A 27,004-nucleotide genomic window follows, 5' to 3' on the forward strand; every position below is an offset into this window, starting at 1 on the left:
ATTTATAATTAATGTCATGCTGTCCTTACACCAATCTGAGCAGCTTCTTTCTGAAATCACCACACCCAAGTCCAACTCCCATCTTTCTCTTGGTCTCTGGAACCCTGGCTTTTTTATTGGTATCCCTATTTTTTTTTCCTATACATTCATTCATTTCTAATCATATGTATTAAAATGGGGTTATCCGTCTTTTTCTATAGAGACTTGAAACTCCATTTGTAGACAAAGTCCTTTGCTTCCCCCTCCTCCATTGAGTACATTCCCATTTGAACCCAAGACAGGGGGTTGTCTTCAGTGAAGAGGCCTACGAGAAATCTACCCTGTGCAGCTAGGTAATATTTTTTTAAATCTGCAAGTCTAAGTCCTCCCATATGAGTTTTTCCATTGCAATTCTTGGTACCTTATTATTCCATAGGAACTGGTGTTTAGTAGCTTAAAAAAATGTAGGTAATGGAATAGGCAGCAATGGGGGTGGGAAAGTTTTGCAGTCTTGGCAACACTTTCATTTTGATGCAGTTAACCCTTCCCACCAAAGTAATCAGTAAGTCTCTCCATTTCTGTAGGTCTCTTCCCAAGAAAAGGAACATAATTTAGTTCGTATAGATTTTGCAAGGTATTGTCGGTTGCTATTCCAAGATATTTTATTCTACACTTATTGCATTTAAATTTACTTCCTTTTTGACATCTTTCATATTCAAAATTTGTTAATGGCATTAACTCTCTTTTATCCATATTTATTTTGTAGCAGATTTGTTTCACAAAATATTTCTATCTGTCTCTTTATAAATTTGCAGAAGTCTGCTCTTTTAAGCAATGTAGTATTGAGATGCCATCGGTATATATTCTCTTGCTTTTTCATTGTTGATATGCCACATTGACCACCGCCAGTGGGCTGATAACGCCTCAAACCGTGCATCTTGGCGCCTCACAGTTTGGCGGGCAGCAGCCTCCTTTGAAGAAGACCGCAGAACCCACCTCACTGACAAAAGGCAAAGGAGGAAAAACCCAACACCCAACCCCAACCAACCAATTTTCCCTTGCAACCGCTGCAATCGTGTCTGCCTGTCCCGCATCGGACTGGTCAGCCACAAACGAGCCTGCAGCTGACGTGGACTTTTTACCCCCTCCATAAATCTTCGTCCGCGAAGCCAAGCCAAAGAAAAAAAGAAGAAAAGATAGTTAATATTAATGGAGAATGGTTTGATAGAAACCTCGCTAGATATTCTGTTTTTATCACTCTACTTTTTAAACTGGGCAGACATTTAAAAATAAGTCAATCCTTGTATGCGAGTCATGCATCCTGGAGTAAAAAGAATAGTCTCTCTGTGGGATTTAATTGCCTCCATACTGCTGGTGACTTTAATCTTTTCATAACTTTGTTAAAAATTCTTCCTCTTCTTTATTCTTGAAAATTCATCATTACCTTCTGAGACATCCGCCCTCAATGTTGCTGGGTAAACCATTGAATGTTTAAAGTTTTTAGATCACAGTTGCCTCTTTACCTCATCAAATTCCTTTTTTTGTTTGACCAAGGCAAGGCTAAAGTCTTGGAAAAAACATTACTTTTGCATTGTCCACTAATGGGCCATTATTTTTGAAAATATTCATAAGCTCCATCTTTCTCCTGGTAACTTACAAGTCTTACCAGGACTGGTTGTTGTTGCTGTTTGCTGGTTCTTCTGGATCCAAGTGTCCGGTGAGCGCTTTCAATTTGTAGCTTTGCATTTAACTTGTTTTCACAAGATAAAGGAACAGAAGCAGGCCACAAGGATCTGTTCCATGACTATGCACTAAGCTAAACTAAACTTGTCCCTAGTTCCAATTACCAGCCTTTTCCCCATATCCCTTGATACCCTTACTAATGAGATACTTAACCATTTCCTGTTTAAATACTCTCAGTGATCTGGCCTCACCTGCTTTTTGCAGCAGTGAGTTCCACACATCCACGGCTCTCTGACTATATAAGTTCTTCTTCCTCTCTGTTTTAATTGGATAACTTCTAATTTTAAGACTATGACCCCTTGTGCTTGACTCACCCATCAAGGGAAACATCCACATTCACTCTGTCAAAACCTTTCAATATTTGAAATGTCTTTATGAAATTTCCCCCTCACTCTCCTATACTTCAATGAGTACAATCCTAGAGCTGCCAAACATTCCCCATACTCCAGCCCCTGCATTCCAGGAATCATCCTGGTAAATCTCCTCTGCGCCCTTTCCAACAACATCACATCTTTTCTAAGCTGGGCCCAAAACTGTACACAGTACTCTAAATGGAGTCTCACCAGTTCTCCCTAGGGCCTTATTAACACCTCTCTACTCAAACACAATTCCTCGTGAAATTAATGGGAGCATAGCATTTGCCTTCTTCACTAATAGTCCTACCTGGGCATTAACTTTTAGATTACTCTGCACAAGGATGCCCAGGTCTCTTTGCACCTCCGAGGATTGAATTTTTTCCCCATCCAAATAGTACTCTGCCAAAATATAGATCCTAACACTTTTCAACATGGGGCAAATATATGGCAGATGAAGTACAATCTCCCAATCTGTCTAGACCCCTCTGCAATTTTACAGTTTCTTCAACAGTTCCTGCTCCGCCACCTATCTTGGTGTCATCTGCAAATATGGCCACAAAACTATTTAGTCCACAATCCAAATCTTTAATATAAATTGTAAATAGCAGCAGCCCCAGCATTTTGTTCCAGCATTTGTAGGATCCATGCTTCAAAGAAGCTCACCAGGTCTTTCCCTCTTCTTTCTGCTGAAATTTTTCCATATGATCGATCTTGTCCATCTGTATCCCATGTTTTTGCATTTTCTTCCATTGCCTTTAACTTGTCTTTTTTTTTTATCCAGCTTGGCCTCCAAATGAGTCATTTGTTCCATTAAGCCTTCCACAACTTCTTTGATTTCCATTACCTTTTCTGACATGCCTCTCATTGCTGATTCCACACTCGTGAAATGGTGTATAGAATCTTCATCTTGTTCAGGATGTTGTTTATATCTTGGGATGACCCCCCTCTTTCTTCCCCCCCCCCACCCCCCACCCCCAGCTCTGCTGGGTTCAGCCGGTCCCAAGGCCCCTCCTGAATTGCTCCTCATCGGGGTTCCACTTGATGCTCCTGGCTGAGCTGTGGCTTCTTCAGTTTTTGTTTTTGGTTGCCTTGGTCTTATCACCAATTTTAATCAATTTTTGACACTAAAATTCTGGTTTTGAGCTTTCTAAATGTCTTTTTAATACTTTTTGTGGAGAGCTCTTTCAAAGCACATCTGCTCAGCTCCTTAGCATGGCCATGCTCCGATATTTGAGATTGCTAAGAAGGAAAGAGCTGGAAGGAATTCTAGAAATGGGGAAAAAAATCTTCCATTTATGCATTTTCATGTCCCAACCATTCACTGTTGCATGAGGAAGAAATATAAGTAGGAAGCATTAAATATTCTTTGTTCATTTTGAAATCATTGTTGGGCAACCTATCATAAAGTTAATGCATGACTTTCAGTCTTAATTTTAATATCTTGTGACTGATCTTCTGCCTGCTTTTGGAGCAAGCTATCACTTCCCGTTCTGGTGAAGGATGTGTTCTCCCTCTGAAAATCTAGCTCTCAGCTCATCAATGCATCCCCACATGGTGCAGGGCCTATTTGTATGAAATGCATTCCGCTGTCACTTAAATTCAATGTCTGAACAAAATTAGGCAGCCAAAACTGCTCACAATATTCCAAGTGTGGTCTCACTATCATCTTGTATAACTTCAACATGATGTTCTGACATATATATTCAATGCAGGCAAACAATCCAAAAGCTCTCTTCACTACATTATGCTGCCATCTTCAAAGAGTTAGATATGTATTTGCACTCCTAGGTCCTAAGGCTTGATTACACTCTTTTTAATTTTTTTTTTCATAAATATACATAGAAAACTCTCCAATATCAAAGTGTGTGTGTATAACAAACCCCCCCTTCCCTTTTCACAATATAAATCCACACACCATCAGGGTTCACATTTATGTTGACCATCAGAAAATTCTTTATAGGGAAGTCACTTGCATTTATGTTTGATAGCACTCTTTAAGACACTACTATTAAGAGTGATTTCTGCCCTAGTTCAATTTACCCAAATGTAGTACCTTGCATTTCTTGTTGATTGTATCTGCCATCCTTTAGCCCAGTTCTGCATTTGATCTTGATCCTGTGGTAAATCGAGGTAATCTTCATCACCTGCCCACTGTACACATATTTTTGCATCAGCGGCAAGCTTTCTCATTTTGTCACAAACATCCTTGTCCAAATCATTTATCTGTGTTACAAAAATGCAAGGCTCTAGTTTGTAAAATTAATTTTATCCAATTGGCTTGTCCTCCTATCCCATGGGCGTATCTTTTAATTCCAACCTACCATGCAGGACCTGATCAAACACTTTACTAAAATGGTAGTCTGTGTAGCTGCAGAGGCTGGAGGCGAACCCAAGGACACTCAGTGACTCTGGCGTGAGAGATGGGAACTCGCTTTTGCTTCTTTTTCTCTGTCTGAAAGAGGCGCCCCAGCAATTTCTGCTGATGATCTGCGTTACAGCAGATCAAAGCAAATTTTTTGTAATATTACACATTTTTTATTACATGACAGTAAAGAAATCTTGAACTTGAAAATGCATAGAAATAGTAACCAGCTACTGCCCTCACTCATCTTTGTCATTTATTCAAAAAATTCTGTTACGGTTCTACTTACACAAATCCATGCTGGCTCTCCTTGATTTTTACCAGTTTCTCTAAGCCTGATGTCAGACTAATAGGTCTATAGTTACCCGTGTTATTCTTGCAGCCCTTTTTAAATAACACCACATTTGCTCCCTCCAGCCTTTCTCCAGTCCTCCATGAGTTAAATGTGTCTGTCAAGAGCCCAACAATTTAATTCCTGTCTTTCTGGGATGTTCCTGGCCTCGTCTTGGATATTTATTCACCCCGATCTGTGACTGCTAACACCTCTTCACTACTGATGCAGCCATGCCCTTGGGTATTTTTGTTGTCTCCCTCATTTCCCACTCTTGCCTATTCTGTTTCACATAAACACAAAGTAATTATTTAAAATCTTCCTAATCTTCTCTGGACCTACACATAGACAATCCTTCCTGATCTTTAAGGGGGCATTTTCTTTCCCTTATGACCCTTTGTTCTTAATATATTTTTTCAATTTTCCCCTTGCACTGTATACCAAAGCCATCTCAAAAACTCTTTTAGCCCTCCTTATTTCCCTCTTCATTCTGTTCCCTCATTCCAAAGGATCCCCTTGAGCTTGTCTATGTCTGGTATATGCCTTCTTTTTCATTCTGATCTGGGCCTCTATATCTTGTTAATCAGGGTTCCTTTACCTTGCAGTTCCTGCTCTTTATTCCTCTGGAACATGTTTGTCCTGGAGCTTTCTTATCACTCTCTTAAACACCCCTCCCCTGCATTTAGCAGTTTGCTTTAACTGTAATACATTTGGGTCCTTTCAATGATTACTAACTCCTGTCTAATTGTTTCAAAATTGGCCTTGCCCCAATTTAGGATTCTAATTTTAGGATCAGTGTTATCTTTTTCCACATCCAACTTAAAGCTAATAGAATTGTGGTCAGCGGTCCCAAAGTGTCCCCTTACCGATACCTCAATGCAGCTTCATTCCCCGGTACAAGGTCCAATCCCTTGAAGGCTGATCCACATTTAGCTATAGAACGTTCTCCTGAAAACATCACAAATCTACCTAACCTGAGCCAGAACAACCTCATCAGATCAGGTCTGATTATGGTATTCCAGGTGTTTTTTTTGGGAATATCATGAGTTAAATGCTTTTGAGCTCAAAATATTGAAATGATCTCAGCTAGCTACTTATTTTGACACTCCTCAGATTTTTTCAATGTGTCAGATGTTAAGAGATTGCAGATGATCACTGATAGTCTGAGAGGCACTGCTGCCAAAATGCTGATGTTTAAATTATCCCACTACTTGAGGCCAATATTTATATACTCCTTCGGGGTTGTAATCATAGCAGATAAATTGCAATTTTGTTCTGTGTATTTGAAATCATTCCAAGATATTTGTAGTTACTTGAAAGTTTCATGGTTCGGATCAAATGTGGGTCCAAATGAAATTATTTTTCTTTGTTGTTGCCCATTTTGCATCCTTATCAAGATTTGGAAGCTTAAATCGTGAAATGGGAGGCACAAATCTAACTTATTTTACAGGTTTTTTATTCAAGAAGATATAAGCCACCATTTTAAATCGACCAAGCAAATACAATTTAGAGTTAGAGTCATAAAGCACTGAAGCAGGCCCTTCAGCCCACCTTGTCCATGCTGACCATGAAGGTAATTGCACTAACCAGTACTAGGTCTCTAATCTTCTGCGCACCAGGCCTCTAACCTTCTGTGCACCAGGCTTCTAACCTTCTGCGCACCAGGCCTCTAACCTTCTGCGCACCAGCCCTCTAACCTTCTGCGCACCAGCCCTCTAACCTTCTGCGCACCAGCCCTCTAACCTTCTGCGCACCAGCCCTCTAACCTTCTGCGCACCAGCCCTCTAACCTTCTGCGCACCAGCCCTCTAACCTTCTGCGCACCAGGCCTCTAACCTTCTGCGCACCAGCCCTCTAACCTTCTGCGCACCAGCCCTCTAACCTTCTGCGCACCAGCCCTCTAACCTTCTGCGCACCAGCCCTCTAACCTTCTGCGCACCAGCCCTCTAACCTTCTGCGCACCAGCCCTCTAACCTTCTGCGCACCAGCCCTCTAACCTTCTGCGCACCAGCCCTCTAACCTTCTGCGCACCAGCCCTCTAACCTTCTGCGCACCAGCCCTCTAACCTTCTGCGCACCAGCCCTCTAACCTTCTGCGCACCAGCCCTCTAACCTTCTGCGCACCAGCCCTCTAACCTTCTGCGCACCAGCCCTCTAACCTTCTGCGCACCAGCCCTCTAACCTTCTGCGCACCAGCCCTCTAACCTTCTGCGCACCAGCCCTCTAACCTTCTGCGCACCAGCCCTCTAACCTTCTGCGCACCAGCCCTCTAACCTTCTGCGCACCAGCCCTCTAACCTTCTGCGCACCAGCCCTCTAACCTTCTGCGCACCAGCCCTCTAACCTTCTGCGCACCAGCCCTCTAACCTTCTGCGCACCAGCCCTCTAACCTTCTGCGCACCAGCCCTCTAACCTTCTGCGCACCAGCCCTCTAACCTTCTGCGCACCAGCCCTCTAACCTTCTGCGCACCAGCCCTCTAACCTTCTGCGCACCAGCCCTCTAACCTTCTGCGCACCAGCCCTCTAACCTTCTGCGCACCAGCCCTCTAACCTTCTGCGCACCAGCCCTCTAACCTTCTGCGCACCAGCCCTCTAACCTTCTGCGCACCAGCCCTCTAACCTTCTGCGCACCAGCCCTCTAACCTTCTGCGCACCAGCCCTCTAACCTTCTGCGCACCAGCCCTCTAACCTTCTGCGCACCAGCCCTCTAACCTTCTGCGCACCAGCCCTCTAACCTTCTGCGCACCAGGCAATTCAAATGGTTATTGAGAGGCTCCTTTAATGTTGTGATAGTACCTGCCTCAACCTTTTCAGGCTGTGTGTCCTGATTGCAATCACCCTCTGGGTAAATAAATTGTTCCTCTTGCTCTTCACTTTAAACTTGTGCCCTCTTGCTGTGGGGTAAAGTTCCTTGCTGTTTACTTTATCTGTGACCCACATAATTTTCATACAGCTATTAGGACCCTCACGGCCTCCTCTGCTCAAGGGAAAATCAACCCCGTCTCCCCTCACGATTGAAATATTCCATTGCACCCAACATCCATTCTCCATTAGTATGGCAGCACAATATTCTAACCATGGCCTAGTCTGTTGTATACTGTCTGCTTTTGTACTCAAGCCCCAGCTAATGAAGATAAGCATCCAGTGTGCCTTCTTCACCACCCTTTCTGCCTGTGTTGCCACATTCTTTGGACTTGATCATGAAGGTGCCTTGGTTCCTTAATATTCCCAAGGGTCCTATCATTCAAGAACCATGTTCCACCCTTATAAACCCCAAACTGCTCCCTCCCCCTCACACCTGTGAGGATTAAATTCAATCTACCACTGGCCTTCCCACCTTATCAGGTAATCAATATTATTTGCAGCCTGTGACACTCCTCACCATCAGCACAAGCAAAACTCTTTGTTTTGGGACTTGGTTAATCTATGTTCTGTCACTGACGTACTTCCATTTCTGCTGAGTTTCTTTTCCTGAAAAGCCCATAAAGCAGAGCAAAATGGTGCTGAGATATACCAGCTTCTGGGCAGATAGTTGGACAAGTCAGAGAGTAGCTATCATGGAGCCAGTGAGTGTTTGGGGTTTTTGCAATAGCGTAAACCGAGTGTAGTAGGGAGTGGGATAGCTCTTGGTATATTAAAAAAAATGCCTCAAGTGGTAGAATTTGTAGGGGTATTGTCTTAAGATGGTGTAACAGATGCTTTATCTTTAGCTGGTTTTGAAATCATTTGGAAAAATATTAAGAAATGGAGACTTTCACAGGATATGATATTAACATTCTGGACTGTTAATACATTTCTCTTTTCTACATTCATAAATCAGGTGCAATTCATGTCTAAATTGTCAAATTTTTAGGACATCAGCTTTGATTTAATTATCCATGTATTTTCCTATATCAATGTCATCTACTTTCAGTGTAGATCCACGTGATGGGATGTCATGAAGTCACAGAGTTCTGCAGCACTGAAACAGACCAGTCACCCCAACATCCATGCTGACCAAACTGATCCCATTCTCCTGTGTCGGCGCATATCCCTCTAAATCTTTGCTATCCATGTCTAAATGCTCTTTGAATGTTACAATGGTCCCTGCTTTTACCACTTCCTCTGGTAGCTCGTTCCATTTCGTCTCCACTTTCTAAGTGGAGAACGTGCCACCTCAAGTCCCTTATTAAATCTTTCCCCTTTTACCTTAAATTTATACCCTGTAATTTTGAATTCCCCTACCCTGGGGGAAAAAAAATGACTATTTACCTTTTCTATACCCTCATGATTTTATAAACCTTTTGAATGTTTGACAGCCACCTATACTTTGGGGAGAAATGATCAGGCCTATTCGGCTTCTCCAATGCACTATCCAAATGCTAGAAGTTACCCAATTGATAGACTTTTATTACCATAAACAAGAGGCACATCTCACGTTGCTGACCCGAGACCCAAGCTTGTTCTGGGGGAGGGGGTATGGCGTTGCTGCCTTTATTAGGGGAATTAAGGGGGAGAAGAGTCACAGATACAATCAGCATGGGATGGGCCAGCCGTACAGTCCCTGTTACCAGTCCCTCCCAAGTGCTCATTTAGAGTCTCCAAATGTAATTATTTGTGTTCTTCTCTGATGGGACATTCATGAGCCTTCAGAATAATTTTGGACTTGTGAAAATATTTGTTGCCAATATTTTCTCATACTCTCTTTTTGCCTTTAATATTTCATTTTTTTAAACTTGCTGTAATCTGATGTATTTTACATCAACAACCTGGCATACGTTTTTATTTTCCACAGAGGGTTGGCTTTAATTTCCCTACTCTTCTCCCTCATAGGAAATGCATGTGTCATGAAGCCTCCCTTCAAGTACAGTTTTACTTGCCAACTTTCACCTCCTCTTGACCCAAACCAAGTCTGTTTCCAAATGACTTGCTTCAACTTGGATTTGTCTATATCCTATTCCAAACTTCCAGACACTACAAAGGTCCTTTCTATGCTTATTGACCTGCATTAGGGACCAAAGGAACAAAGCCTCGATTTTAAAGTATGCTTTCAAATCTATCATGTCCTCTGTCCTCCCTATCTTTATAATCGAGTCCTACTCTTGCCCTGATGCCATCACTGTGCATTTCTAGCCTCTTGTTCCTAACCAGTATTAATCATATAACATCGATAGCCACCCCTCTCTGCAACTGGACCCTGGACTTCTTGATTGAAAGACTGCAGTCTGTCTGGGTTGGCAACAAAACCTCAAGCCACATCACACTGAATACTGGCACACCTCAGGGCTGCGTGATCAGGCCGCGATTGTTCATGCTGCTAACTCACGGCTGTACTGCCAGGTTCAGATCCAACAGAATCATCAAAATGTGCATGACACAACTATTGTTGGTCACTTCGACAACGATGATGAGTTGGCTTACAAAGAGGAGGTTGAAAATCTTGTACAGTGATGCAAGAGCAACAACCTGAGTTTCAACATGAACAAGACAAAGGAGATTACTGTGGATTTCAGGAGGACGAAGGACCACTCCCCACTACCTATGAGATAGAGTGGGGAGCACAATGTTCCTTGGTATCCATTTATTCCTGGACCCATAACAGCACCTTATTAATCAGGAAGGGGCAGCAGTGCCTACTCTTCTTAAGGAGGTTGATGAGGGCAACTGGCCCACATTTTGACAACATTTTACAGGGGTACAATTGAGAGTGTTTAATTGTGAAGCATGATAGCTGCAAAGCATCAGACTGGAAGTCTATGCAGAGAAACATCAAGACGGCTGAGAAGATAATTGGTGTCTCCCTTTTCTTTATTGATGACATTTACCAGGATTGTTGCTTAAATAGAGCCTAAAGAATTATACAGTACCCTTTCCATCCGGCACAGAATATCTTTGACCCATTACCATCAAGAAGGAGGTGTAAGAGCATCAAAATCAGGTCTGCTGGGCTGGGAAATGGCTTCTTACCGTAGGCTGAGATTGATGATCCTGTAGCTGGGTAAATATCCCAAAATATTTATATTTATTTTAAATGATATCTGTATGTATATATGTGATTATTATGTGCTGTGTATTGGGTTCGTGTGTGCACCATGGTCTGGAAAAATGGTGTTTTGTCTGGTTGTATATGTACAGTTAGATGATTATAATTGAACTGCTTTATTGTTGTTTTAATTGTGAAAAGCTGGTGACATTAGGGGAAATGTTTGTTATGGTGACATACATTGTTTTCATCAGAAGGCATTATTCCATCAGATTTTACTTTGAAGAATGATATGTAGCTGTTTAAATATTGTGCAATTCACACCATTAAATTAATTGAATCAGAAATACGAGTAAGATATGGCCATTGGTTGAGTGACATCATTTAGTGTTGAGCGTCCATGGGGTTATTCAGGCACGTTGTACCTTTTCATAAATTTTAAGAATGCAATTGTGAGAGCCCTGGGAGTTGTTTGATCTTCTTCGTTTGATCTTCATTTTAGGACCAGAATAGTTAATCCTGTCCATCTAACAGCAGTGGAAGACGTTGAAGCCTATCTAAGAGGGAAATTGCATGGTGATCTGAAAACCTATCAGCACATTTCTGTTGTAGGATTATTCAGTCCAGATATGGAAAAAGGTATTTAAAAACCTCAATCAAAATCACTATTGCGATACAGGTAGAGAACACCATTCCATAAAGACCATCAAAGTCTTCCCACATCTTTTATGATATGGCAGTGTTTAAATCTTCTATGTCTTAGCTTTAGGATCATGCCATATACCTTTAATGACATCAACCTCCCCTCTGAACAATTACCACTTTATGCTCTGTTTGATCCTTAGCAAAGTGTCCTCATTCTGAAGCATGGCCACCTCCATCTATGAAGTATTTCCCATAGCCTTCCGACCTCACATCCACTATTTCCCTACTCCTTACTATAATCTATGTGAGCCTTCATCATGACTTCTTCAGTGCTTTTCTCCTCGTGGCCCAATTTACAATTCACAAATTCACTGTGCTCTGAATTTCTGTATGTTCACCAGTAGTTGTGTGCCATTCTCTTCATAAAATTCCAAAACTCAATGATTAGAACAGTGTTGCTCCTCTACAAATGTTTCTTAATTTCTTTCTAATTTAGTTCAGAAATATTTTTAGACATGCTTGCCTTTCTCAACAGGTATTCCCTGACCACCAGTGTGTTTTTTCCTCAGTGTTCTAGCCTCCACAGCATAGAGAATTCCAGAGATTCTAATAAATACACAGAAATGCTGGAGGAACTCAGCTAGTCTTTTCAGCATCTATAGGAGACAAAGGTTTACAATCCTATCTGAGAAGAACCTCCAAGACCCATTAATTTTAAATGACTGGCCTCTATTCTCGTAACTGTCCCCTTGTCTGAGATTGAAATGTGGAAACATTTCAAAATCTACTATTTCATCTAGATCTTGTATGTTTCAATAAAGTTGTACCTTTATTTTCCTGAATTTCCATCTCATGTATCTCTTTTCAACTGTTTCCAATGCTAGCATATCCTTTGTTACATTAAGGAGATTAAAACTGTGCATGTTACCATAGTTCTGTAGAATTGTAAAAGTACTTTCATAATTCTAAACTTTCCCTGCCTTTTCAAAACTTTCCCTGCCTTTTCAAGTCGAAACATTTGTTGCTCCTATCTAACTTTTAAAGAACACCCAAAGCCCTCTGAACTCCACTGCTCTACTATTTTTCTCCATTATTTTATAGTTTATCTTTAAATTCCTCTCATTGAAGTGGATGATCTCACACTTCCCCACAATGCCTAATTTCAACCTTATCTCTAGATCCAAATATCCACATTGTAATGTACCATCGAGGGCTTTGTGTGTTGCATTCTTTCAGCTAAAATAGTAATTCCAATCATTGGGAATTTCAAAATGAAGGGCCATAAATACAGATACTCCCCATCTTGTGACCTATGCGACTTATATCCATCCACACATACGACCAAATTTTAAAAAAAATTTAAAAATAAAAATTGCACGATTACAGTGAAAATCGGGGCAATCTATGGAAAAAAACGCTGCTTGTGAGAGGTTGGCAGTGGTGGCCAACCTCACATAATAGCTGGTTGGTAGCCAACCTCTCGCGAGAGCTGGGAAAAAAGTGTCCCATTTTTTCTGATTCTGTTCAATACTCTGATGGTCAGACAGATTTTAGAGACCAGTAGACACTACAGGGTGCTCAGGTCCACAGCCAGAGAGAACGATAAGGATTCGAAGATAGAGAATGGAAGGATACTCTTCAGTATCACCAGCACCTTCATCTTATGGGAGATAGAGCAATTCTGATATACGCCCCTTCTGAGAAGTTACTGGTCATCCAGAGTGGAATACGAATGTATGTTGGAGAGTATCTGTATAGTATTTAAAGTGAAGGAGGGAGTAGAGGACAAAATTGAACTATCTTTTAAAAAGTCTTCACATTAGATCCTCAAATTCAGTTCTTGTTGCTATTTAGGTTAAATCAAATGGTATTCAGCTTTTGAGATCTTTTGTTATTTGAGATCTTGAATTCTTTCACTAGGAATTAATATTTCTTTCACTGCCGCACATTCTCTCATTTCTTCTGCTACCAACAGTGAGTCCCGCACTCTTACCCTTGTGGACTCTAAATTTTATTTCTCCACTGCTGTGCTTCACCTAAACTCTATCCTCTGTAATCTTCAACTTGTCCACATCTCTGCTGCCCGTAACCAATTCCATATTAAATCCCTGTCTTGTCTTCCACCTTTTCCGGATGTTATTCAATTGGCTCACCATTTTATATTAAATTCAAAATCCTTATCCTTGTTTATAACTCCCTCATTTCTCTTTAAAAGTTGATTCATTTATGGGATTTGAGCCTTGGTGGTGAATTTATTGTGCATCTTGAATAGCCCCTGAACTGGATGTGTTATTTCAGAGCACAGCTAAGTTAGCAATATCTATTTAGGTTTGGATGGTCAGTGGTAAAGTTAAAATGGCAACTTTACTTCCATGATGAACATTAGTGAATGTGTTTGATATTAGTTTCACAGCTCCCATAACTGATACTAGCTTAGGGGAAGCATGGTTAGTGCAATGTTATTACAGAGCCAGCGACCCAGGATCAAATCCAGCACTGTCTTCAAGGAGTTTATGTGCCTGTGTGGGTTTCCCTGCGGGTGCACTGGTTTTCTCCCACCATTCAAAATGTACGGGGTTGTAGGTTAATTTGGTGTAATTCGGTGGCACAGGTTTAAATAGCCAGAATTGGCTTCCACTGTACTGTAACTAAAATTTTTAACAAGTTAAATTTAAATTTAGATCACAATTTTGACTGAATTTTAATGGCTTGAATTTAAATGTCACAATGATGAAATGGTATTTTAAACTTGTGTCTCCGGATCAATGGTCTAGGCCTCTAGTCTGGTAAATAAAACACTGCCTTTTCTAATGTACTGATTAATATGCAGTTTTGATTAGCATCCTCTTTCCATTCTCACATGTCCATTCCTGTTTAGTGGCAGCGTCATTTGATGCCAACTTTATATTTCTTTATGGTTCCTTTTATATTCATGTAATAATACATTAAAAATTAAAAATCAAAAAATCGCCTTGAGCATTGCCCAGTGTCCCTAACTATAGGAGAAAAAAGCAAAAAGAGTGTTTATGGATTCACCATCAGGACTCCCATAGCCTCACAGACTCCAGTTCAAACCATTGGTAACCCAAGTTCCAGATCCGAACCACTGATACAATCAGGAAGCCGTCAGCACCAGAGGCCTTCAGGACCCCTTTTTACCCCGCACCCCCCCCCCACACACCTTCTTGAATCCTGGTTTTGACCTGGTTCCCATGATCCAGGCTCCTGGAGCCTGTGTGGGTCCTTTGACCATAGGTTGCCAACAGCCCAGCCTGTGTGGGTCCTTTGACAGCAAGTCACCAACAGTTTGCATCCTATGCAGTTCCTTCAGCCACTGAGCCCCTCCTTGGTCTGCTGCTGTGGTCACTGTCCTGTAGGGCATCTCTTGTGCTTCCCTTTCTCAACAGGGGGAAGGGGAGTGTTCTCCACATTTCCGATGCCAGCAGTTCCTCAGGAGTCTGCAACTCCTCGTGGTACGCTGCCTAGCACAAGCGCCACCATCTTGGGCACAGACTTTCATGGTTGTAGGATTTTTAAAAAAAAATAGTCTGCTCCTTTAACAGTCCGTTTAAAGCCTGTACTGAGTTGTCGGCATCAGAACCAGACAGGAGGACCTCCTTAGGATATTTCTCTTTGGCTGCCTCTTCTAACATTTTTTATGTTATTTATCACAACATATTCTCACCTTTTGCGAGATTCTTATTTTATTTTGCCAATGGTAATTGAATAATTAAGTTATTGCGCGCATGGCAGTTCTCCAAGCAGGGACAATGCTGGGAATTGCCTAACTCAAGATACTAATGGGAATCCAGAAAGCATAGACAGCCAACTTTGATTTGGAAACTCATGGGGACCTGATCAAACTAGGAAGCCAGATTGACAGAACCACATTTATTGAACTGATGTTTGCAACTTTTTATGATGGTCTTTGGGTTACTGGACTCACCCTTGCTAATTCTGAAACCTTTGGGTGTTGATCGGAAGCATTTAACTGTCAAACTCTAATTTTCAGACTAAAATAGTTGTCTGCAGGAAATCTTTAATTATGGTTATACAGTGTATGTGGACAATAACTTGTAATATTGGATCAGTAGCATCTACAGACCTATTGCAAATCTGTGCACTGTTTTTAAAAAAAAAAAAATGTTTCTTACACATGGCAGGTCCATTGCCATAAATCCCTGTTTTTTTTTTTCCAGAACTTGATACCTTCATTAAAGCAGCTAATTGCCTGAAGGGCATTGTGGTTACTGGATGTTATGTAGGGAATGACCATCAATATCTGTAAGTTGTTATGTCCCATTTCTTTGCCCACCATCAGTTGCTGCAACTTTGTGATAAGTTGCACTGTGGCATTCTCAGAATTTGAATTGAATACTGCTTGAGCTGTGCTCTCTTCCCGCTCGCCTGATCTGCGTTCTGTCTCCGCCCAAGCCACGCTGTTGCTCTCTCCCCGCTTGACCGCCCAAGCCACGTTCTCTCCCTGCTCGCCCGAGCTACTCCATCTGTCAAATACCCTTTCAGGGGCGTCACTGAAGTTCTGCTGGAGGACAATCCCTGTGCAATCTCCTAACACTTACAGGTGAGGTGAGTCCTTGGGCTCCCAGGTAGGAGCAGGGACCTCAGGCTGCTGTGCAGGATTAGCAATGGTGGTGGGGAGGTGTTGGGGATCGGCGACAGCCAATGCAAGTATTCTCTTGATGTTTCTGGGCTGCTTTAGAGAAAATTCCCAAATACCTGAAAAAGCTGTTTAACCAAGATAGGTGTGGTCTGAAGCATTTTGGATAATCGGAACCGTACTCATTTGCCGCTTCTTTGCCAATTCTCCTAATCTGTCTGAGTCAACCTTCTGCAGCCTCCCCATTCCCTACACCTACCTTATGTGTAAACGTAGCTACAAAGCTATTCATTTCATCATCCAAATCATTAATATACAACCTAACTGGCAGCCAATCAGAATACCCAAGTAAGAGTCCTTAAATGAGTCTCTGATTGAGTTTATCATTGAGGAGTCTGATGGTGGAGGGGTTCCTGAACCTGGTGGTGAAATTCTTGTGTCTTTCCTGATGGCAGCAGCGAGAACCAAGCATGTGCTGGGTGGTGAGGGTCTTTGATGATTGCAGCTGCTCTCTGATGGCAGCGTTCCCTGTAGAGGTGCTCAATAGTGGGGAGGGTTTTACCTGTGATGTCCTGGGCTGTGTCCACTACTTTTAGAGGGCTATACACTCAGGGGTATTGGTGTTCCCATACCAGACTATGATGCATCCAGTCAGCACACTTTCTACCATACATCTGTAGAAATTTCCCAGGGTTTCTGATGTCATACCAAACCTCCGCAAACTCTTGAGGAAGTAGAGGTTTTGACTTGCTTTCTTCAACATGCCATTGGTGCGTTGGGTCCAGAAAGGATCCTCCGAGATAGTGACTCTGGAGAACTTAAATTTGCTCACCCTCTCCATCTCTGAGAGGAAGGAACTAGGAGTACAGGTACATAGTTACTTTAAAAATGGCATCCCAAGTATAAGGGCTTTCAGTCCATTGGCCTTGACCTGTCATGGAGTATAGAAATTGGGAGGACATGTTTCAGTTGTACAATTTATGATGATGTTGCCTGAGCTATAGGGAGAGTGAGCAGGCTAGAGCTTTAATCCTTGGAGCATAGGAGGTTAAGGGATGAGCTCATAGAGGTGTACAAGTTCATGATGGGAGTTGATCAGGTGAATGCAGAGAGTCTCTTGCCCAGAGTAGGCGAATTTGTAACATAGGTTTAAGGTGAGGATGGAAAGATTTAAATGGGAAGGGGGTGGTGAGGGGGTAACTTTTTATACAAATAGTGATGGGTGTATGAAATGGGCTACCAGAGGAGGTGGTTGAGGCAGGTACTATGCAATGTTTAAGAAAAAAATTGGGATGGAGACATTGAGAGGACGGGTTCAGAGGGATATGGCCAAATATAGACAAGTGGATAATTGGGCTGAAGGTCCTGTTTCCATGCTCAATGACTCTAAAAGGCATTTATTTATGTTTGCCCATGACACAGAGAAGGAAGTATTGTAAGCAGGTGCTGATGAAGGGGTCTGGTCCGCCATATTGACCTTTCCTTTCTCTCCCACTGACACTGCTCAGCTTACTGAGGTTAAAATTGATAATTTTTTGTCTGGATTCAAGCATCCGCAATCTTTCATGTTTCTGGAAGGCAGATCACTTTCAGCACAGAGATGTAAATGACTGAGGTTCAGGTTGTGCCATTTTGTTGAAAGCAGCAGATAGACTAGCTAACAGTCTACGGTGTTGGAGTGGCAGTGCTAGGATCATGAATGATGTCGTCTTGGAGGGAACAGCTTTTCAAAGAGACTGTCACTCTCCTGTCTGACAGAAGCAATCCAAATAATCTGGTTGGGATGGGTTGCTGTAATGCCAGGGCACCTTGAAAGCCCTTCTGAACAGTCAGAGCTTCCACTGTCATATTCATAAACGTGAATGACTTCTGTCTATGCTGTAACAGTTGAAACACACTACTTGATGTGACATAATGCTGGAAAGGATAAACTTCAGGCTTGTTCAAAAACCATTCCCAAGACAGGATCTCTACATCTCCCATTCTCCTTTTTTCCTTTTAAAAAAAATATACATTTTATTTAAGAATTTTAAAACCACATCCATGTATACATATTAAATAAAACTAAAGAAAAAAATTAATTACACATGTGGTATAAACCCCCCATCCCTCCCTCGATCTATCCCCCACCCACCAACTCTCCCCTAAAATATAAAAGAAAAGAAAGAAAAAGAAAAAAGTTGGAAGAATGTCAAAAAGAAATATAAAGTCTCAATATAAATAATAATGGAACTGGGAGTTACCAACAGGATAGGCTTTCAGAGAGTCCTTCAGATTTTCAAACCAATGTCTTGTAAGTATAGGCTCCATATTTTCAAAAGAAATTGATACATTATGTAAATTACAAGTTATTTGCTCAGGTGGAATACAAGTACACAATTCAGCAAGCCATGTCTCTGTCCTTAATCTGTATCTGATTTCCAAGTAATGGCTATGCATTTCCTAGAAACAGCTAAAGCTAGTGGTAAAAATTCAGTTTGTTACACAGTTAACCTTAATTTATGTCTAACCACTTAATATTACCCAACAAAAGTAACATCGGGTCCTGTGCAAGTTTAACCCCTAATATTTTCTCCAAAAAAATTTCTCACCTCTAACAAAAATAGCTTTTCTCTAGGACATTTCCAAGTAGAATGCAAAAGCGAACCAATTTCTTGACCACATCTAAAACATAAATCTCATAATGTTGGGTTGAACATTTTTATTTTTTGAGGCAAAAAATTATATTGAACCATCTATACCTAACATTAATATTTTTTGTCATATTTTCTTTACATATTTGCATCCAATCATTTTCATCTATTCAAATCAACCTCCTATCTTAATCTTGAGTTATGAATTCCTAACTTAGGAGCTTCTTTTTGAAGTAATTTATACATCACCGAAATAAACTTATTTATACCACCGTTGCATATCAATAATTCTAATTCATTCTGTCCAGGTTGTATCAAATTGGGAGCTAACTTATCAACCAAGAAAGCCTTAATCTGATAATAACAGAAAAAAGTACTATTTGGGACATTGAAATTTTCCATTATTCATTGAAAAGTAATAAATTTACCAGCTTCAAAACAGTCTTCTATTTTCTTAATCTTCATTTGACATCAAATCCTCAAAAATTGATTCAACTTAGAAAAAGGAAGGTCTATTTTGATATAAAGGCATTCTTTGAGAAATCAAACCTTTCCACCCAGTTCATGATCTATTTTATTCTATAGTTCAATCAAATGTTTCAAAATAGATGTATCTCTACTTTATATTAACAATTTTGAATTACATTTGTAAATAAATTCCTGCATACTGTTTTCTCCTATTTTATTCAATTCTATTTTAACCCAGGCTGGAAATGTAATTACATCAAGCATCCCATTAATAAATTTCAATTGAGCTGCCTTATAATAGTTTTTAAAATGGGAAAGTTGCAAACCTCCTCATTCAAATTTCCAGGTCAATTTTTCCAAAGACCCTCTAGCCATTTTTCCTTTGCATAAAAACTTCCTAATACTTGAATGTAAATCCATAAATTTTTTTTGAGGAATCCAACAAGGAATTGATTGGAAAAATATTCATATTTATACAATTCACTCTACCTACCAAGGGTATAGTCAAGTTATTCCACCTAATTTGCTTAATTTTATTAAGTAAAGGTAAATAATTCAATTTATATAAATTATTTAAATCATTTAATCCCAAATATTTAATTTCATCCTCTGACCACTTAAATTGAGCAAATTCTCTACATTAAGTATAATCCCCTATAACCAAGGGCATAATTTCACTTTTGTCCCATTTTATCCTATAACTCGATATTTCACCATACTCTTCCAGTCTTGTATATAATTGACGCAAATAATTTTTTGGATCTGTCATATAAACAAAGATATCATCAGTAAATAAATTAATCTTGTGTTCCTCATGACTAACCTTTATACCCTTAATCTTTGAATCTTTCCTATTAACTGTGCTAAAGATTCAATTGCTAAAACAAATAAAGCTGAAGTTGAAGGACATCCTTGTATACTAGATATAGACAATGGAAAAGCAGGAGAAATTTGTCCACTAGTTACAATTTTAGTAGAGGGATCTTTATATAAAGTTCTAACCCAATTAATAACTGTGAATCCAAAACCAAATTTTTATATAACTTTAAATAAATAATTCCATTCTAATCTATCAAAAACTTTCTCAGCATCTAAAGTTACTGCCACCAATAAATTGCCTTTGTTGAGATAAATGCAATAAACTAATCAATCTAGCAACATTATCGGAAGATTAGCATTTTCTAATAAAACCAGTTAAAACCAGTTTAATCCATATGAATTAGAGTGGCTAGATGTATACCAAATTTATCTGCCAAAAATTTTAGCTATAATTTTATAATCAGCATTTAATAAAGATATTGGCCTATAAGATTGTTTTTAACAAATCTCTATTTTTCTTAGCACAGTTATAATTACATTTGAAAAAGGTTCTGGTAGAGAATGGGTTTCAGTTGCTTGTTTCAACACCTCAATAAAAGGAGGTATTAATAAATCATTAAAGTTCTTATAAAACTCATGGAAAACCATCCTCCCCTGGTGACTTACCATTTTGCAAAGAACTAAGAACCTTGCTAATTTCTCGTACCATAAATTGTGCATCTAAATCTTTTTGATCTTGACAATTCAAGGTAGACAAACTAATTTGAGACAAAAAATTATCAATTTTAACCTCATCACTATTAAACTGAGATCTATATAAATTAAAATAAAATCCCTTAAATTAATCATTTATTTCTTGAGGTTTATAGGTAATTTTCTTAGAATTCTTTTTAATAGTATTAATTATTCTCTAGATTTGTTTGGCCTTCAATTACCAAGCCAAAACTTTGTGCTCTTTCTCCCTATTTATAATTCTTTTGTTTGGTTCTCTCAATCAATTTTTCAGTTCTACAAGTCTGGATCATATTATCATAAAATGTCTTCTTTATTAACTTTTCCTTTTTTCATCAGAAGCATTTCTCTGCAAATCTGTTTCCGAACTCTCTTATCTCATTTTCCAAATAATCCAGTTCTTTAGTATAATCCTTTTTGACATTTGTTGAATAACTTATCTGACCTCTTATATAAGCTTTCAGAAGATTCCATAAAATAAATTTGTTATCCAATGAATAAAATTAATTTCTAAAAATTCTTGAATTTGTTTTCTTATAGAATCACAAAACCTACCCTTTTCGACAACATAGAATTAAATCTCCATCTATAAAACAATTTTTCTTTTTCAGAAACTAAACATGATATCAAAAGTAGTGAATGATCAGATAAAATCCTACCTTTATACTCTGCATGCATAACTCTTCCTTGTAACTGTGCTGACATTAAAAACATACTTATTCTCAAATAAGAGTCATACCTATAAGAATAAAAAGAATAATCATTTTTCTTTTGGATTTCTTTGGCTTGGCTTCGCGGACAAAGATTAATGGAGGGGTAATGTCCACGTCAGCTGCAGGCTCGTTTGTGGCTGACAAGTCCGATGCGGGACAGGAAGACACGGTTGCAGCGGTTGCAAGGGAAAATTGGCTGGTGGGGGTTGGGTGTTGGGTTTTTCCTCCTTTGACTTTTGTCAGTGAGGTGGGTTCTGCGGTCTTCTACAAAGGAGGTTGCTGCCCGCCGAACTGTGAGGCGCCAAGATGCGCGGTTTGAGGCGATATCAGCCCACTGGCGGTGTTCAATGTGGCAGACACCAAGAGATTTCTTTAGGCAGTCCTTTTACCTCTTCTTTGGTACACCTCTGTCTCAGTGGCCAGTGGAGAGCTCGCCATATAACACGATCTTGGGAAGGTGATGGTCCTCCATTCTGGAGACATGACCTACCCAGCGCAGTTGGATCTTCAGCAGCGTGGATTCGATGCTGTCAGCCTCTGCCATCTCGAGTACTTCGATGTTGGAGATGAAGTTGCTCCAATGAATGTTGAGGATGGAGTGGAGACAACGCTGGTGGAAGGGTTCTAGGAGCCGTAGGTGATGCCGGTAGAGGACCCATGATTCGGAGCCAAACAGGAGTGTGGGTATGACAACGGCTCTGTATACGCTTATCTTTGTGAGGTTTTTCAGTTGGTTGTTTTTCCAGACTCTTTTGTGTAGTCTTCCAAAGGCGCTATTTGCCTTGGCGAGTCTGTTGTCTATCTCATTGTCGATCCTTGCATCCGATGAAATGGTGCAGCCGAGATAGGTAAACTGGTTGACTGTTTTGAGATTTGTGTGCCCGATGGAGATGTGGGGGGGGGGCTGGCTGATGGAGGACCTCAGTTTTCTTCAGGCTGACTTCCAGGCCAAACATTTTGGCAGTTTCCGCAAAACAGGACATCAAGCGCTGAAGAGCTGGCTCTGAATGGGCAACTAAAGCGGCATCGTCTGCAAAGAGTAGTTCACTGACAAGTTGCTCTTGTACCTTGGTGTGAGCTTGCAGGCGCCTCAGATTGAAGAGACTGCCATCCATGTGGTACCGGATGTAAACAGCGTCTTCATTGTTGGCTTGTTTCAGCATCATGCTGAAGAAGATTGAAAAGAGGGTTGGTGCGAGAACGCAGCCTTGCTTCACGCCATTGTTAATGGAGAAGGGTTCAGAGAGCTCATTGCTGTATCTGACCCAACCTTGTTGGTTTTCGTGCAGTTGGATAACCATGTTGAGCAACTTTGGGGAGCATCCGAGGCGCTCTAGTATTTGCCAAAGCCCTTTCCTACTCACGGTGTCGAAGGCTTTGGTGAGGTCAACAAAGGTGATGTAGAGCCCTTTGTTTTGTTCTCTGCACTTTTCTTGGAGCTGTCTGATGGCAAAGACCATGTCAGTAGTTTCTCTGTTTTCGCGAAAGCCACACTGTGATTCTGGGAGAACATTTTCGGTGACTCTAGGTACTATTCTATTTAGGAGAATCCTAGTGAAGAATTTGCCTGCAATGGAGAGCAGCGTGATTCCCCTGTAGTTTGAGCAGTCTGATTTCTCACCTTTGTTTTTGTACAGGATGATGATGATGGCATCACGAAGGTCCTGAGGCAGCTTTCCTTGGTCCCAGCAGAGCTTGAAAAACTCATGCAGTTTGATATGCAGAATTTTGCCGCCAGCCTTTCAGACCTCTGGGGGGATTCCATCCATACCCGCTGCTTTGCCACTTTTCAGTTGTTCAATTGCCTTATATGTCTCTTCCCAGGTGAGGACCTCATCCAGCTCTAGCCTTAAGGGCTGTTGAGGGAGCTTGAGCAGGGCGGATTTTTGGACTGAGTGGTTGGCACTGAAAAGAGATTGGATGTGTTCTGACCATTGGTTGAGGATGGAGATCTTGTCGCTGAGGAGGACTTTGCCGTCTGAGCTACGCAGCGGGCTTGGACTTGGGGTGAGGGGCCGTACACAGCCTTTAGAGCCTCGTAAAAACCCCTGAAGTCGCCAATGTCCGCTCCGAGCTGGGTTCATTTGGCGAGGCTAGTCCACCACTCATTTTGGATCTCCCGGAGTTTGCGCTGAAGATGGCTGCATGCGCGACGGAAGGCTCACACGTTTGCCTAATATCTATCAAATTCAAATTTTTCATCAAAGTCAAAATCCTTTTCACAGTTTTAGGCCTGATAACTGACTTCTGTGACTTGATCAAAATTTGATCAAAACAACAATTGTAATCTTCTCCAGTTAAAATCTTTTCATGATCCTCAGCAAGATGTATTGTAGAGTCATGAATAAATCTTTTTCGTCATCAACATTAGGTGAATATGTGTTCATAAGTGTTTACATCTCTGAATAGATTTGACAATGTACCAAAACAACCTACCAGCAGGATCCGTAACCACAGATTGAATCTTAACAGGTAAATTCTTATTCAAAATAGCAACCCCTCTTGCTTTAGAATCAAATGATAACCTACCCAATCTCTTTTTCATTTATGGTGCTCTTCCTCAGTTAAATGTGTCTCTTGTTTAAAAAAAAAAGCAATATCAACTTTCATTTTTTTAAATATAAGCCAAAACTTTTTTCTCTTAAATTTGTTATTAAGTCCATTTATATTAAAACTTGCTAGATTTAATATGTTACTAACTGCCATTTCTTGTCCAAAAATTAAAGACCTCTCACCACCCATCCCATTGGATCCCCACTGCATAAAATTCTTCAATTACATTTGACATCTCCAATTAATAAAAAAAGAAAAAGAAACTAAAAAAGATAAAAAACTGAAAAAAACCCTAAAAAAAAGTAAACATAAAAAATATCAGTACTACTTCCTTCTTCTTTCTTTGGCTTGGCTTCGCGGACGAAGATTTATGGAGGGGGTAAAAGTCCACGTCAGCTGCAGGCTCGTTTGTGGCTGACAAGTCCGATGCGGCTGCAGGGGAAAATTGGTTGGTTGGGGTTGGGTGTTGGGTTTTTCCTCCTTTGCCTTTTGTCAGTGAGGTGGGCTCTGCGGTCTTCTTCAAAGGAGGTTGCTGCCCGCCAAACTGTGAGGCGCCAAGATGCACGGTTTGAGGCGATATCAGCCTACTGGCGGTGGTCAATGTGGCAGGCACCAAGAGATTTCTTTAGGCAGTCCTTGTACCTTTTCTTTGGTGCACCTGTCACGGTGGCCAGTGGAGAGCTCGCCATATAACACGATCTTGGGAAGGTGATGGTCCTCCATTCTGGAGACGTGACCCACCCAGCGCAGCTGGATCTTCAGCAGCGTGGACTCGATGCTGTCAACCTCTGCCATCTCGAGTACTTCGACGTTAGGGATGAAAGCGCTCCAATGGATGTTGAGGATGGAGCGGAGACAACACTGGTGGAAGCGTTCTATGAGCCGTAGGTGATGCCGGTAGAGGACCCATGATTCGGAGCCGAACAGGAGTGTGGGTATGACAACGGCTCTGTATACGCTTATCTTTGTGAGGTTTTTCAGTTTTCAGTTGGTTGTTTTTCCAGACTCGCCAAGGCAAATAGCGCCTTTGGAAGACTACACAAAAGAGTCTGGAAAAACAACTACTTCCTTCTATTGTACAGAAAATGGCCTTTGCCACAAAATGGCACATGGCATACAGAAGGAGAAGACAAAATGTCGGCCTGCACTGGACATAATATTCATAACTTTAATTAAACAGTTCATTTATAGGTATAAAGAGCTTCAAGATCTTTATTCACTAGGTCATCATCAATCTCAACCAATTCTTGGTTCTTTGTCTCCTGATCTGCAGCTTGTTTTTGTTTTTTGTCAGGTCGATCTGCCAAAATTTGCTGAGTGTGACTTGACTCTGGGCAACCATACATCGATCTTGTTTAATATTCAGGCAGAGTATAATTCATAAATTCCAAAGCTTCTTATTCAGCTGTAAAAATTAAAAAAAAATGTGATTAATTTTCTCCAGAAAAAAATCTTAAGTGTGACTCGGTATCGGAAAGAGAATTTATATCCCTTTTTCCAAAGCCCTTATTTCACAGGATTAAACTCCTTTCTTCTTTTCACGATTGATATACTTAAATCCACATAGAAAACTACCTTGTTCTTTGCAACTGTTAATATCGTTTCTTTGCCTTGGTAATGTAAACATCTAATCAAAATCAAGCATGGTGCTTGCCCAGGAATGGCTTCTTTCTATTAGCCCTATATGCTCTATCCAGTTCAAGTCCATTTGGAAAGTTTTCAGGATCAAGAACTTCTGGAATCCACTTTTGAAAATATTGTACTGGATTAGAGCTTGACTATGACTTTCCAATACATCAATCTTTTGTAAAAGTTCTTTCCTTTGCATATCACAAGCCATGACAGTATCTTCCATTTTATTAACTGTATCTTTACATTACTTCATCATGATAATCTTGGATATCGTCTTCAATTTTCTGGACTTGAATTTTAACTTTATCTACAGCTTCAGCAAATTTTGCTATTCTTTAATATTTTTTAATTTCACCCTTAACATATTCAAATTATGTTTTAACATCATTTCTGACATATAAATTGCAAATCCATATGTTTACACATGAACTGCATTTGGTTGATAATTATAGAAGTTTGTTCATGGGCTTCCATACCTTGAGATCTGGCTTCAGGATATCTTAATTGTATTGCTTCAATCTCTTGAATCAGTTGGGCTTCATTTTTTTCATATTCTGCTCCTGCTCCCTCCTATTCTTCAGAAGCTTTGTCTTCCTTCTCTTTGTCTTGATTTTCATCCCTCTGAATCGCTGGCAGATGATCCTGATTCAATATCTAATTGAATCAACGGCTGAGTCTGAGTCCAAGTAGCAATGCTAGTGACCACAGCCTTAATCGATTCTGTTGTTTCCCTTAGGGAAACGGGTTGTTCGGTTGTGCACATGTGTGGACTTTTGCAGATGCTCAGTTTTTCCTGTGACGTCTGTAGTTCAATTGTTTTCCTCTGGACTCCAGCGCCATCTTCAATGGCTCCCTGGAGAGATGGCGCTGGAGTCACGAGCAACTCTTGGAGGAGGAGGAACTTGAGCCTGAGGTTCCATCGTTGAGGTGGGCCCAACTTCTTCAGTAGTACTAACCTCTTTAGCAACCATTTTCTTAATCACTTGAATCTTTCCTCTCCTTGTAGCCATAATATATTGATTAGTGAATAAATCCCAAAGTTTTTGAGTTTAAGAAAAATTTTTTAAAATTACTTTTAGTCAGGTTTTGATTAATTCTGCTGGGAGAGGTGTATTTTCACATCTCAAATCCGCACCATCACACTACCCCCCCCCCCCCCCCATCTCCCGTTCTCCTTGATATTTAATGTGGGCTGTTTTGCCAATGGCCGCAGTACCTTTTTTGCACGCTGCTCAGCCTCTGGCTTTGGAAGAAAATCACAAAAGTCTGTACCATGGTTGAAGTAAAAATACAATGTTAGAGACATTCAGCAGGTCAAACAGTGTAGTATATATAGCAAAGATAAAGATACATAACCAATGTTTCAGGCTTGAGCTTTGATGTCTTTGCCTCTTTCTTTGTGTCTCGTGGCTTAGTAGCTCGAGCCATTAGTTGAGTGAAAGGAAAAAGGGTAAATGGGTA

The 27,004-nt window shown here is 40.5% G+C and overlaps 1 protein-coding gene across 3 annotated transcripts in view; it reads left to right on the forward strand.

Moving 5' to 3' along the window:
- The window catches only part of txndc16 (thioredoxin domain containing 16), a 134,211-nt gene that overhangs the window by 70,574 nt on the left and 36,633 nt on the right, over positions 1 to 27,004 (forward strand). For 2 of the 3 annotated variants that reach the window (XM_069917020.1, XM_069917021.1), the window contains exons 15-16: positions 11,233 to 11,369; positions 15,575 to 15,659. The exons of the other annotated variant lie outside the window; for it this stretch is intronic. In XM_069917020.1, coding sequence (XP_069773121.1) covers positions 11,233 to 11,369; positions 15,575 to 15,659 — 222 coding nt within the window. The remainder of the gene's footprint in view (positions 1 to 11,232; positions 11,370 to 15,574; positions 15,660 to 27,004) is intronic. 3 annotated transcript variants of the gene reach the window in all.

Source organism: Narcine bancroftii, chromosome 2 (genome assembly GCF_036971445.1).
Source record: "Narcine bancroftii isolate sNarBan1 chromosome 2, sNarBan1.hap1, whole genome shotgun sequence".
In the NCBI taxonomy this organism is placed as follows: domain Eukaryota; kingdom Metazoa; phylum Chordata; class Chondrichthyes; order Torpediniformes; family Narcinidae; genus Narcine; species Narcine bancroftii.